The sequence below is a fragment of the Apium graveolens genome, chromosome 4, assembly GCF_009905375.1.
Source record: "Apium graveolens cultivar Ventura chromosome 4, ASM990537v1, whole genome shotgun sequence".
Taxonomy (NCBI): domain Eukaryota; kingdom Viridiplantae; phylum Streptophyta; class Magnoliopsida; order Apiales; family Apiaceae; genus Apium; species Apium graveolens.
Window position 1 is genome coordinate 15,843,188 of NC_133650.1, and position 14,165 is coordinate 15,857,352.

A 14,165-nucleotide genomic window follows, 5' to 3' on the forward strand; every position below is an offset into this window, starting at 1 on the left:
AGCTATCTTCGCCATAGGGAAGAATTTAGTAAGATAATTTTGAGCAAGATCTTCCCATTTAGTGATAGAGCCTGGTGGCAGTGAATGTAACCAACACTTAGCTTTATCCCTCAGAGAGAACGGGAAAAGCCTTAGCTTTATAGCATCTTCTAAAACGTTGTTAAATTTGAAGGTGTCGCAGATCTCGATAAAATCTCTAATATGCATGTTGGGATCTTCCATTGGAGAACCCCTAAACTGAACTGAGTTTTGCATCATCTAAATCATGCTAGCTTTGATCTTAAAAGTATTAGTCGTGATGGATGGTCTGACAATGCTAGACTGTATATTATTGATCTTCGGTTGAGAGTAATCCATCAAAGCCTTCAGATTCGCTTCTGGTTCTCCCATTACAATAATAGCTTCTTCTTCAACTTTCTCCTCAACAAAAACTTCTTCAACTACTTCATCCGCTTTATCCAGTGTATAATTGCGAGATCGAGAATGCGTTAGCATACACGCTCTCTAGAGTACCTGAAAAAATAACAAGCAAACAAGTAAGTAAAATATCCAAGTCAGTAAACTTTAACGACCACTGATGTCAAGAACATAAACTAAAAATTAACACCGAGTCCCCGGCAACGGAGCCAAAAACTTGTTAGGACGAAAACACGCGCTAATATTCACGCAAGTATACGCGTTTGCAAGTAATATAGAATTCTTTCTAGTTCGTTCCCACAGAGACTGGTTTAGGTTAACTTCAATCTATGCACTTATGCAACAGTGATATGACTATCATTCAATGCTAAGATAAATAAAAAATTGGGTTTTGATTAACTAAGAGATTATACTAACTAAAATTAACTAAGGGAATTATGGTTGAATTACTTATATTAGACAAACATGAGATTCTAACTTCATTACTACTTCATTCAAAGTCATTGTTCTTAACCTTAGTATGCAATGGTGATGACATCTAATCAGATAACACGAAACTAGTAAACGCCAACTTTTATTGTACAAATACCCTACTACCATACATCCACAAAAGAGATAGAAGCTGAATAGACACCAATTATATTGAGACCCTATATGTCTATAAAATTTGATAATATAACGATTTAATGCGCAAGTTATTTATTGTGATTACATAGGGAAAGTAAGATGGTTAAAATTACCTAGGAATCATGCATAACAATACATGAACCTATGCTAGCATGACAATTTCGAAACCTCTATATTCACTATCACTTCAATAGAGATTAACACACTATCTTATAAGTTCGCGACGCTCATAAGACGAATAAACACAACAAATACTATGATATCATACAATCACCACACACTAAGATATCGAAATAAATTAACTATTTAAATTCATAATAAATCTGTTAGAACCCCACGATAATGATTAGTTCATAACAGAACTCATCATCACCGTGGGTTCCGATGAAAGCATGGTAATAAACTAAGTCTTTAATAACTGGGTAAATAATCAAAGTACGTAATCAAGAGTAATAGGTTTAACAAACAAGAAAAACAAGCATCCAAGATTACAACTTAATCAAAGAAACACAAGTAAAAATAAGCTTTTCTTCTCCTTTGTTGTATTTGTCCTCCTAGGTCTTCTCGCCGTCTTCTCCTTAGTCTTCGTTATGAAAAACATCTTTAAAGAGTCATTATATAGCAGCCCAAACCGTCTAGAAGCCCAGCAAATCAGTCTTCTATTCAAATCAGGATTTCTGGAAAACATCCTGGCGCGGCCACCCTGGGATACGGCGCGACCGCTCCCAAGTTTAGCGCGGTCGCGCTGAGCTACTAAAAAAATTATTATTTCTTTATTTTTTATCTTCTCTTGCTGGTTTCTTCGCGCACTTGACCAAGGCGTCAACCTCACACTCTTCCAAGCATATATAATACAAAATCCAGCACTTCTTTTTGTCTATGCCCCGAAATGCAAAACACTACAAAACACATCAAATACACAAATAACTTGAGTACAAAATACCAATTCGAGCCTTTATGAAGCATTCTAAGTGGACATAAATGCCACTTAACATATCCTCCTATCGCCGTTATCCTCATCTATACTCGGGTACAGAGCTTAATCCCATCAATCCCCCTGCGAGCTATAGCCGGGGAAGCAGCTCTAAAGTCCCCTGGGTATCCTATCCTGATGGCTCTCTTGGTGGTCAATGCCTGTCGTAGCTCCACAATGCGGGAAGATGTTGCGGTAATCTCAGTGTTAAGCTGAGCCACTATCCAGTCATGCACGACTATATATGTGGCTGCTGGGGGTGGTAGAGGTGAGTCTGGGTCACTAGAGCATACCTCATGAACCTCGTAGGTCTGTGCCTCCATCTCGTCATCCTCATCCTCATAAGTGTGGGGCAAAGGGCTAAGCATCCCTGGGTGAGGTGTAGGAGGGTGAACAGTTGGGAGAGGGTATATCTCTATATCTGTCCAGTATATGTATTCGCCCTGGGGCATCTCAACATCATCAGCTATAGGGGCAAGGAAGTCAGTCTCCTCCTCCGGGGAATCCTCAGTAGGGTCATCATCTGAGTCATCAATAGGTGGGTCTTCCGGCTCGGAAGTAGGGTCACGCTCAGGGGCCATAACGTCCACAACAGGGTCGACCTCCCCCACAGGCTCCATGGGTACCTGACACAATAGACAAGGTGTTACTAACTTAAAGTCGGAATTCCCTTGAGGGTAAAACTGTCAAGACTACCCATGTAGCTCGACGATGAACTCGACTTGAGTTCTAATTGATTATTGTTATTCTTATGTCTACGTATTTTATGTCCTATCGTTTTGATAACCTATGGCTCTAATACCATTTATGTGGCGCCCCAAAATCTAGGGTCAGGGATCTAGGAGGCCATACCATCTTGAATCTTGTATAACACTTATCTCGTACCACAATATATAAATACTCACACCTTTACGACCCCATACTTATTGAATCCTCTCAATGTAAAGGGGATTACTTGTACGTATCGCTTATGCCTTCAGACCTTGATGTTATCTCATGATCAGTCACCAACATCCTGATGATGACACTCTTTTCTATTCCTGTTACTACGAGTCTTTAGGATTTCCTCATACCCAACTCCCTTATCGTTCATCAAACTTTATTGCCTTTATATTTCTTTCCACTTCAGTTTCTTTTTATTTTTCCCTCCTACTACAGTCATTTCATGAACCCACTAATCATTGACTTCAAACATCACGTCGTTCTGGGATTCGTGTCCTCAGGACAAATCTTGCCAACTTTTATAACTTAGATTCATAATTCATCATACTCGTCCGCCCTTGTTCCGGCTCTAAAGCTTTTACAATATCTCTATAACCTTGGGAAATACTTTTCCGGAAACAATTGACTGAACTTTAATCAGTTTATTATAACCTCTGGCTCCGTGTCTTTCTTGGCCTTTCACCAACGGGTGGCCTCTCTCTTAGGAAGGTAAGTGACAAAAATAGTATTTTGCGCTTCGTCAATCATTTAGAATCTCAAATGATTCCTATATTTCCTTTAGCCAGGCTCTTGCCTCGACTGGGTCAACCTGTTCCTTGGAACTCTGAGAGCTTAGCGACTTAAAGGTCATGAAAGAATTTCCCACCACATTGTTTCCTCAGGGTGGTGGCTGGGGGTAAAAGTATAAGTTTTGTTTAGGCAAGTCCATGAATTGCCCCATAGGAGTACCGTCCTGGTTCTCCCTATCTTGCCCGACTTTTGTTTTCTCAGTATGAAATGTTTCATCCTTCTCCCATAATCGGGGTTATCTTATACGTTAAAATCCTTGTTTTCCACTTCATTATGTTATGGGTTCCTTCTTTCTTGATGGCGACCTCCCTGATTATCACATTCAGGGTTTGCCCTAAATCTTATTCCTCGAGCTATGGCTTTCATCTAAGATCTGGTCCTTAAGCTCTTAAACATTTGGAAACCAAATTCTGTAATAATACCTCATTATTCCCTTATCATCTTTCTCAGTATTAATCTCTTCTACAGTCATTGTCTTTCTGCCTTCATTCATCACTTTTTCTTGGCACAATATGATCTTTTCCAATAATTCAGGCTGCATTGCAATCTCAAACAGTTTTTCAGTACCGGCTCCGGTTACCTTCACTTCTATTTCCATTTTCTCGAAATCTCTTATCAACTCTTTCGAAGACATTATCATCTTGAGTCTCTCCTTTCTACTAAGGGCGTCATCCACCACATTAGCTTTCCATGCATGATAAAGAACCTCATAATCGTAATCCTTGATTAGCTCTAACCATCTCCTCCGGTGCATGTTGAGCTCTTTTTATGTGAAAATATACTTGAGCTCTTGGGGTTTGTGTAAACCTCGCACTTCTCTCCATAAAAGTAGTGCCTCCAATATTTAGAATAAAACTATTGCTGTGAGCCCAAGATCATTGGTGGGATATCAAATTTCATATTCCCTTAATTGTATTGACGTGGCGATTACTTTACCGTGCTGCATAAGCACGCACCCTAATCCCTTGTACGAAACGTCACTACAATTCACAAAATCTCCTTTACCATCCGGCAACGCCAACATAGGGGTCGTCACCAATCTTTGCTTCAGTTCTTGAAAGCTGTTCTCGCATTTCTCCGCTCATTCGAACTTCTCAATCTTACGAGTAAGTCGCGTTAAAGGGGCTACTATCTTTGAAAACTTGAATGAACCTACGATAGTTATCGGCCAATCCTATCTCTGATAGTCGTCCTGACCAAGGTCATCCATTCCTCTTCGGTCCATTCTTCGTTCTTGTCAGGATCCTCCACAGAATCCTCTTCAGCAACAATCCCTTCTGGGATAACATCTTTAATATGAACATCATTTGGTCCTTCATTAGGGTGCTCCATTGGATCCAAAATCTGATCCCCAATATGTAGTAAAACATCATCATGTTATTGCTCTTTAACTTCAGGGTTCGGAGTCCCACTACTATATACGATAACGAACTACGCTTCTATCACGATATTTATAAGGGTTTTAACTGTCAGTACTACGTTAGGTAGTCCGACTATGAACTTGGCAAGAGTTCTTATTATCTAAGTGAACTTATTATTTTAACGACACATCATCTCTGAGGTTTATAACGCTTGCTCTGATACCATTTCTGTAACACCCCCAAATCCGGGGTTGGGGATCCGGGTTGTCACGAGTTCCATTTTCCTTAGTAAAATTTAATCTTAATAAACAACCAGCTACTGCGTACTGCGACCCCACAATATATACACACACACACCACAAGTTATAGTCTCAGAGTTCAATACCAAAAATAACATAAGTCATTTTATTCCACAATTATAAGTCTTTACACCTCGAAAGGGGTTTCTGAATAAGTTACAGATCTTTGCCATTATTAGAATTCATAAATATACATAAGTATGGCACATCAAAAGTTGAAAGCCTAGCCTATTGGTAGTTCCTACCTCAGCTACAACGACATTAACACCTACAGGAAACTACGGAATATTTCCTATCCGCTCGCGAATTGGGAGCTTGGTCCTGTTCATCTTGTATATCTGTTGTTGTGTGATGAAAGAAGAAAGCAAGGGTGAGCAACAAGCCCACCGAAATAATATGTATAATAATTAACAATATATGAGCATGCTCATAGTACTCATGGAAGTCTTGGTCAAAAAGAAATGAACCAAGTTTGATATCTTAACGTGACCAAGTCGCAAAATATTAAGTATATATGAATATATACTTTTCAAAATCTTGGAAATCCTCATCTATGCATAATATACATACAGTTCCAGTTTATAACTGTATAAAAATATCGTTGCAAGGTGATCTCATATATCTAACCTTTTCTAAACATTTTTCTAGAAATCTTTGTCATGCATAAGATAATCATTAACTAGATATTAGTTTAAAAGATGAAGTTACAAGATACTCCAATATACTTGTATCATTTTAGAAAACTACAGGAACTACCACTGTTCAAGCTATAATCAGTTTCAAAAGTTCATCACATAGATGAGACTACAAGATAAGACTTGAATAAATTCAATCTTTGAAATATCATTCAAAAGAAATGAAGTTACGAGATACTTCATTAAGTCCCGATATATATATACACCTATATATATATCTCATACTTTCCTTGGAAACCTCTGTTATGAAAGTATAAACAGAGTTATAATATCCAGTGAATTTGGAAAGAAGAAAACCTTGGCATAAACCTGGTATCTTGCTGATCAGGCAAAGATACCAATTAAGTAACCTTTTCTACTAGTAGATGGATGAATCCCCCACTGGTCATCACCCTGGCCACATTAGGGCCTTATGTTGGACTGCCACTCAGCCACTTACGCATTGATGGACTCCCACTGAGCCACTTACACTTTCATGGACGCCAACTGAGCCCATGTTGCTTATTCCGACTCAATTAGATGGACTTACTTCCCGAATGTTGGGCAAGTAATCAAAATGTTTTCTCAAAACAACAACCTCATTGCGAATATAGAAACACCCCAGAGCCGGATCCCTCAGATTTTTGAGCGAGTATTCAAGTCCCCTTCGAAAGGAAGATCTTACATCTGAAAATGAGTTTTGAGATCCACTCTAACTTTTAAAATCATTTTGAAGACTCGAAACCATTTTTGAAAATGTTTGGAAAAGGATGATATAATAGAATAAATCAGTTACAAAATAATCGAAGAATATCTGAATATTATTCTTTAAATAATATTCTAATAAAGAATAGCCTTTATCAAAATAAATCCAGTAAAAGTTTTTGGAAATAATACTTGAAACGAATAATAATTATCGAAAGATATACTTATACGAAAGTAAAATCTTTATTTGAATAATCGAAAATAATGTTTCATTATTATTCGAAACTATCGAATACACCTTATTCGATTAATAATTATAGAAATATATATATATATATATATATATAGTTACCTATATTATACTTGGGAACATCGACTCCCGGTTTAGAAAAATATTCACCTTTGGGTCCCCTATACTAAGGGTATTCGCCACTACTGCTTATCTCTAGCATAGGTATTATACAGTTTATAAGCATTTGAATTGATAATATAATATCAAGATTTTACAATATGCATATATATACCATATCAACATGCTCCAATATATTGCAAGATTTGCTAATAACAATCATGCACTTATCACAAGATAATGCATATATATATATTTACATCACAACAACAGTATAACGGGTAGAAAACTTGCCTGAGTGTTCCGGGATAGACTTAAGCTTAGAGTGGGTCCGGTAACCTATGAACAACAACATAATCCGGAATTAGACCACGGTCGCTTAAGAAACTAGTCAAAACTTACTCATACCTTAACGGTCACTTACGGTTGCTTACACGCTTAAATATTCGCGTTAATCGCTCACGTACCCTCGGTTCCACCAATTTTAATAAATTAACCGTTACGAATTTTAAGACGACTCTTTCGTGAATTCCCTACCAACTGCCTAACCCACCTTACATAATTGTTTCATATTTCAATTAGTCTTTTAAGGGCTTTAAATAAGGTCTCAAAGTAAAACGAGGGGTAAAGGTTTGTTCGCGAAATGCCGTAACTTAAAACGGTCGTTTCTCCTAAACCGTAAATCGGATCTAAGCGAACGACATATCAAAACGAAGCTTGAATCATAAATATTCTAAGCATGGCAATAGTCATTCATGGAAGGGGGTGTTTGGGTCCAAAAGTTAAGCACAAAACAGTTTTAATAAAATCGGGCATTACGACGGTTATAACCTAACGATTTCCAAAGTTTAAACTACACCTAATCATCATCAATTCAAGAACAAACCAACATCCATAAACATCAAACTAAACCCATTCATCTAAGCACCATTATCATCCAAAAAAAGCAAACTTAAAACTAAGGGTTCAAGAGTTTATACCTTCCTTGGAGAGCGGAGAATTACTAACAAGCCTCTAGGAACTTCTAACTATCTCTACCAAGCTTGGATCTTAAAGAAAACATAAGAAAACAAAATGTTAGTTCTTGAAAACACTATTCATCAAGAACTTTGAGAAATTGTTTAACTAAGGAATCCTTGGAATCTTGGCTTCAAACTTATAGCATAACTAAGTTATGAAATATAGGATCCAAAGAAACAAACCTTGCAATTTTCCATGGCCTAGAGCTTGAGTTTTGAAAATCTATTTCACCATTTTTATGAAAAGGCCGAATGGAAGAAGAAGAAAATGGGGGAGAGCTTTTTCTTGCTTGGTTTTCCTTGGGAAATGAGAAAGAAATGCTTGGTGGAGGAGATTTTTGAACAAATATCTTGATAAAGTGATGACATCACTTGCTCATGTCATTGCTTGCATCATTCCTTTGCCATATGTCCTTCCCTTATGGTTTGATGATGTCATCCTCCTCTAATCTCTTTGATTAGTGCTTAATTATTTGATTAATCCTTTGGTTACTTGTATAAGCTTGATCCTTGGTCGCTTATTTGTTTTACGGTTCGCTTAACTCTCATTCTCGGTGATCGTTTGAGGGATCATATCCGGGATCTTATTACTTGGGCTTCCATAAACCTCTCTTCATATTTTATAGTCCTTTAATGATCCTTGCTTAAAATCCTTGAATTAAAATCCTTTTAATCATGTTACCTTATACTCAATCCTTTCGGTATCTTATGGATTTTCGGGAAAAATCAAAGCGTTCGTATTTGGATTCTGACGATCTTTACATACACTCATATACTTTATCGAGTACTAATAAGATCTCAGAATATCATTAAAAGAACTCCTACATAGTGTGGCATGAAAAATTTCCTTAATCAACATAATCAGCAAAAGTTACTATTCATCAGTGTCTCAAAAATTCCAAATTTTGGGGTTATTACACTTATCAACGCACATACACTTACAAGTTATTGTCTTGGAAACGAACCATGCATTACTAGAGTGTATCAATCCACAAAGTGATAATTATTACAATCCCAAAGTGATTAAGTCTTACCGCGGAAGTAACCTTTAAGTAAGGTTAGTCCGTCGTCCAAATATACGTTCTTATTTAATATCTTAGATAAGTCATACTTGTAAATAATCCGAACTAAAAATAACTGAAAACCAATCCAGCTTATTCAGTCTACCTGAGGTACAACACCAAACATCCTACGGAACAGCTGGCCGTTTCCTACCCGTTTCCTGGCCGTGAGTTTCATGATAGGCATCTTGATTCACTACTGTGTTGTGTCAATTTAAGAAAACAAGTGTGAGCTATAATGCCCAGCATAATAATGTACAGTATGAAAAGACTGTATGAGAAATTCAAGTATAATTCCATATACGATAAATATGTTTATTCAAAATAGTTTTCCTCGGTGATTCACACCTTCTTTAGAAAATAATTCTTTTATTATCTCGCAAATAGCTTAATGGTAAACCCAGCACCTAGGCTTGGGTTACGGTATTGCATCACAATTCTAATTGGAAGAATAGGACATTCACTGAAGCCCCCCGCTTACGACGATTAGTCGTAAGACGGAAATTAGTAACCTTTCTACTAGTAGGGGATGACTTCCAAACTCCTTGTTATCACCCTGGCCGCATACGAGCTATGTGTCCCATTTCAGGTATACACACACTTCGCAGGTCCTTAGGTACACATAGTACCGTCTCCTTAGTGATCCTCATACTATATCGAGGCTCCCTTGTCCTTTTAAGAAATTCTATTATATCTCAAGAACTCGAATCATATCGAAGTTCTCCAAGCGTTTTGCTTGGTGATAGGTACAGCTCATCTCATATGTATATATATATATATATATATATATACTTCCGAGAATTTTCGGAGGAAGTACTAAGATAATGTGAGTTGACCGTTGTCAACAGATATATAAATGAGGGGGGAGTTTCTTTTGAAACTATATTCAAGATATTTAAAATACGTCGAGATAGTATTCTTTGACGATCTGAAAATATTAATATGAATTTATGAAACTCAGAAAATATTATAAATTAGGTTTTATGATTTTTAAATCATATTAAATCATTTAATAAATAATTAAATAATTAAACCTCGAATAATTATGTTTTTATAAGAATATTTGAAATAATATTTCTCAAATTTATGTTTAAATAATTAAGGTAATCCTTAATAACATACTTAATCGGGTTTGAAATAAATAATCATTGGAAAATACTTCTCCTATATTAAATGAATAACTTGAAATAATATTCGTTGATCTAGTAATTAAATGTAGTTGAGGGAATACGATCTTTGGAAATCGTTTCAAATATATTCGAGGTATTTAATACTTCGCAAGTGGACACCGAGTTTCTTTGAATAAAACAAGTACAAACTTTTGACCATCCAAAATACCACCGTAATGACTCCCGGGTTTTCGTTTAAAACTCCAACCGAATCTTGATCTTATAATTATACATCACGCTCATAAAAGCTCTAAAATATTCTACAATATATATACATCGTAACACGATCGCTTTTGATGCGAAAAACTCAAATACTAGTATCATGACAAGCATGACATTTAAGCAAAAGACAGTAAAACAATCTTTTCACAACACAACAGTATATTGAATTGGGTCCGTAGACTTTCTTGGGTATTCTGAGGTGGAGGATGCTCTAGGGTCCTTTCGGAAATCTATAATTATAAACATATATCGTTTCATTAGATCCTGTTCTTATTTATGGCGACTCGTACATACGCGCGACTTATTAATCGTTCCCACAAATCATTTTATTCTTATTATTCCTTTAAACACTCATTCATGTCACGTTCGCTTTCTTGTAAATCCTTTATGTCCGTTTATGCCTTTTTCATTTAGATCGTCGACTCCGATTATGATTCCTAATGGTTTTCTAATCGCGCGGTCTCGGTTCGGACATTTTTATAAAATTGAAAAATCCCTAATTTTACTTGAAATTTTATAGCAGTTAATAAACTTTATTTATTACTCTCTGTAAAAGTTTCACGATTTTTGAATATTTTTAAATCGATCATTTCTATTCCCAAAGTTCGTAATTCGTGGTAGTTTTTGTCGCATAAATCACTTTTACTAAAACCGTCATAACTTTTGATCCGTAAATTGAAATCAAGCGATTCAAGCGCCTAAACGATCCTTATAACATTTTATATCATAATCAAGTGTTAATTTTCAGAAAACTACAGTTTATAAATTCGGAAACTTCTGCAGAAACTTTAAGTTGAGTTTTGTTCGTTTTAACGAGGTTACGATTATGATTCGAATTTCGTTTATGCCTTAAATCATTATACCTCCATCAACAACCATAATATCATCATCTAAACACTAACCCCTCTCAATAAAATCACGTTCTTGAGGCAAAAATCATCAACCTTAAAACTAACGAACTAAACATCAAGATTATAGCAATTCAACCACTAAAACTAGGTTTAAAACTAAAATTTCAAAGTTTATTGAAACTTAAACCTTAAATAAAGATTGGTCAAAGATTTATACCTTTTCTGAAAGCTTGTGATGTGTTCTTGATTATGGTGGAGTCTTGAGGATGCTTGGTTGAGTTTAAGGAACCTAAATCAAGCCATAAAAATCAAGAAACCAAGAAAAGTTACTATTCATTATCACTTTTCTTTAATTTATTTCACCCATCAAACCTTAATAGAATGAGATCAAAAATTTATATTACCTTATTTTGGGATGTATGAAGCTTGGGAATTAATGGTGAAATTTTTTCATGGCTAGAAGTTGGTGTTTTGAAATTGATTTCTTTGCTTTTCTTTGATGAAGCTGAATGGAAGAAATGGAGAGAGAAGAGAGAGTTTTGTTGCTTTCTTGAAATGCTTCTCTTGAAAGATTTGTGATATATGATTTTGTATATCTCCTAGTACTACTAAATCAATGAAATTCTTTGCTAGCCATCCTAGGTTGCAAGCTATTCTACTTGGTTTGGATTCTTGGTTTACTATTAACTAGCTTTTAGGTTATCATCCTATCTAGTCTAGGTTACTATTTGGTTACTTGACCATGGTTAGTATCTTACTCTAGTTATCTAGTATAGTTAGCTTGGTTTGATACGTTTATTTATTCATTTACGTATTCGCTCGGTCGCTTATTTGTTTTCGTAATATACTCTCGTAAATGGTTCGCGACGTAAATCCTTTCTTATACGTTCTTTATGTTGTGAAGTATCATACTTGGATTTGAATTTGTAGGATTTTAATTTTGTGATTATATTCTGATTCGAGTAATCCTTGACGGTTCGTAGATAGAGTCATTTTTCGAAGTTCGTTTTCTTCGAAAACTAATAGCATTTACATACAATCAATTGGTACATATAATCATGTTATCGACTCAGAAACTCAATTTCTCATGCACAACATAGTGTGGGCAAGAAAGTTTTCCCCGTTTGTCAGGGTTACTATTCATTAAGTGTTTTACAAAGTCTCAAAAATTCGAGTTATTACATCATGCTCTGCAAAAGGTTTAAAACTTACCTAAAGGGATCAGCTTCAATGTGGTACAAGTCCCTCAAACCTAGGTTCATCGGCTCATATGAGCAGTTAAAGAGGAAATTCCTGAAGAACTATTCCCATATATGTCAAAAAGTAAAGGATACAGAAGCCTTGATCCACTACAGGCAGAGGGAGAACGAAGAACTTGGTGATTACCTAGCTCGGTTTGAGGAAGAAGCTGGAATAGTCGCTAACTTGGAGAAGGTCAAAGCAATGGGATTCCTTACAACGGGGCTAGACCCCTATAAAGGTAAAAAGCTTTGCTCCTCTCTTTATGATTTTCCTCAAATCCCTCAATGATATCTATGTGAGGGGAGAGAATATCTGAAGTAAAATGGAAAACATTGGAGGTTACAAAGATTCTCGAAGGGATGACCGCCCGAAGCAAACAGAGAGGTATGATAACTTAAGGACCGGTGGTGATCGAAGGGATAATCGGAAGGAAATAAGGAAGGAGACCGATCGTGGGGTAGAACAACGTCGAGATAGAGATTCAGATGTATTCACCCCTTTGAATGCACCAATCTCCAAAATTCTCTACGAGATCAAAGGGAATCCTGGATTAGTTCGGCCATCTAAAATGAAGATCCCGAATCACAAAAAAAATCCTGACAAGTAATGTGATTACCACAGGGATAAGGGATATAATACCGATGAGTGTTACCACCTCAAGAAGCTTATTGAACGAATGATCAAAGAAGGCAAACTAAATCAGTCCGTCCGAGATCTAAGACATAGATTGGGGCCAAAGGACAATCAGGAAGAGCTAGAAGCTGAATAGCCTGAATGAAGAGACAAGATAAGGGGTGAAGTGAAAACCATCTTGAGGGGCAGTGTACTGGACCGAGATAGTAAGACATCAAAGAAAAAGTATGCCATACAAGTGTAAAACCTCTACCAGTTCAGCCAGACGAAACTCCATATACCGATGACCTTTAGCACAGAGGATTATGAAGATGTCATATGTCCACATAAAGACCCATTCATCATCAATCCTCTCATTGGGCAGAATAAAATCTGGAAATTATTTGTAGACACTGGTAGCTCGACCAGCATACTGTTCCACAAAACGTACTATAAGATGAACCGGGAGGGTGAACAATTGAAACCCTGTGACGAAGCTCTTCTCTGCGCCTTCGGTGGACACCCAATACCGTTCGAAGGTACAATAATTCTACTTGTTCTTTTGGGTAAATTGCCATATATTATCGAAAATCCTGTGAAATCCTATGTGGTTCGGATCAAGAGTCCCTATAATGTGATCATGGGAAGGCCACTCTTGTCAACTTTCGAGGCGGTGGAATCTATACCAAATCTTAAGCTTAAATTTCCAACCAAAAAAGGGGTAAGAGAGATGCGGGGTGATCAGAAGACTGCCAGAATTATAATGCTGGAAGATTTAGAGAAGGATTAGGCCTACGAAAAATCGGATATTACCGGGAAAAGAAAGAGGGCCGAAGTCGAAACAAGCGGAAGCGGACAAACCCTAAATATTGAAATAAAGAAATTCTGGACAGATCTCTCAAGTTTGATTGCCAAATGAGTTGCTGAGGTTGAGGAAGTCGAACTATATACTGGACATTCGGGCAAAATGGTTCGTATCGGGAGGAACATGGAAAAGGATCTGAAGGAGAAAGTTATTTTGGACATTCAACAATACCATGATGTGTTCGTCTGGGGGCTAGAGGACATGCCC

The 14,165-nt window shown here is 36.7% G+C and overlaps 1 protein-coding gene across 1 annotated transcript; it reads left to right on the top strand.

Moving 5' to 3' along the window:
* Positions 1 to 13,397: 13,397 nt before the first annotated feature.
* Positions 13,398 to 13,883, top strand: LOC141718369 (uncharacterized). Its single transcript, XM_074520752.1, has one exon. The coding sequence runs from the start codon at positions 13,398 to 13,400 to the stop codon at positions 13,881 to 13,883; it is 486 nt and encodes a 161-aa protein (XP_074376853.1).
* Positions 13,884 to 14,165: the final 282 nt, after the last annotated feature.

Excerpts from the sequence above, each read along its gene's own strand:
- LOC141718369 (XM_074520752.1), top strand. The coding sequence starts at position 13,398 with ATGACCTTTAGCACAGAGGATTATGAAGATGTCATATGTCCACATAAA.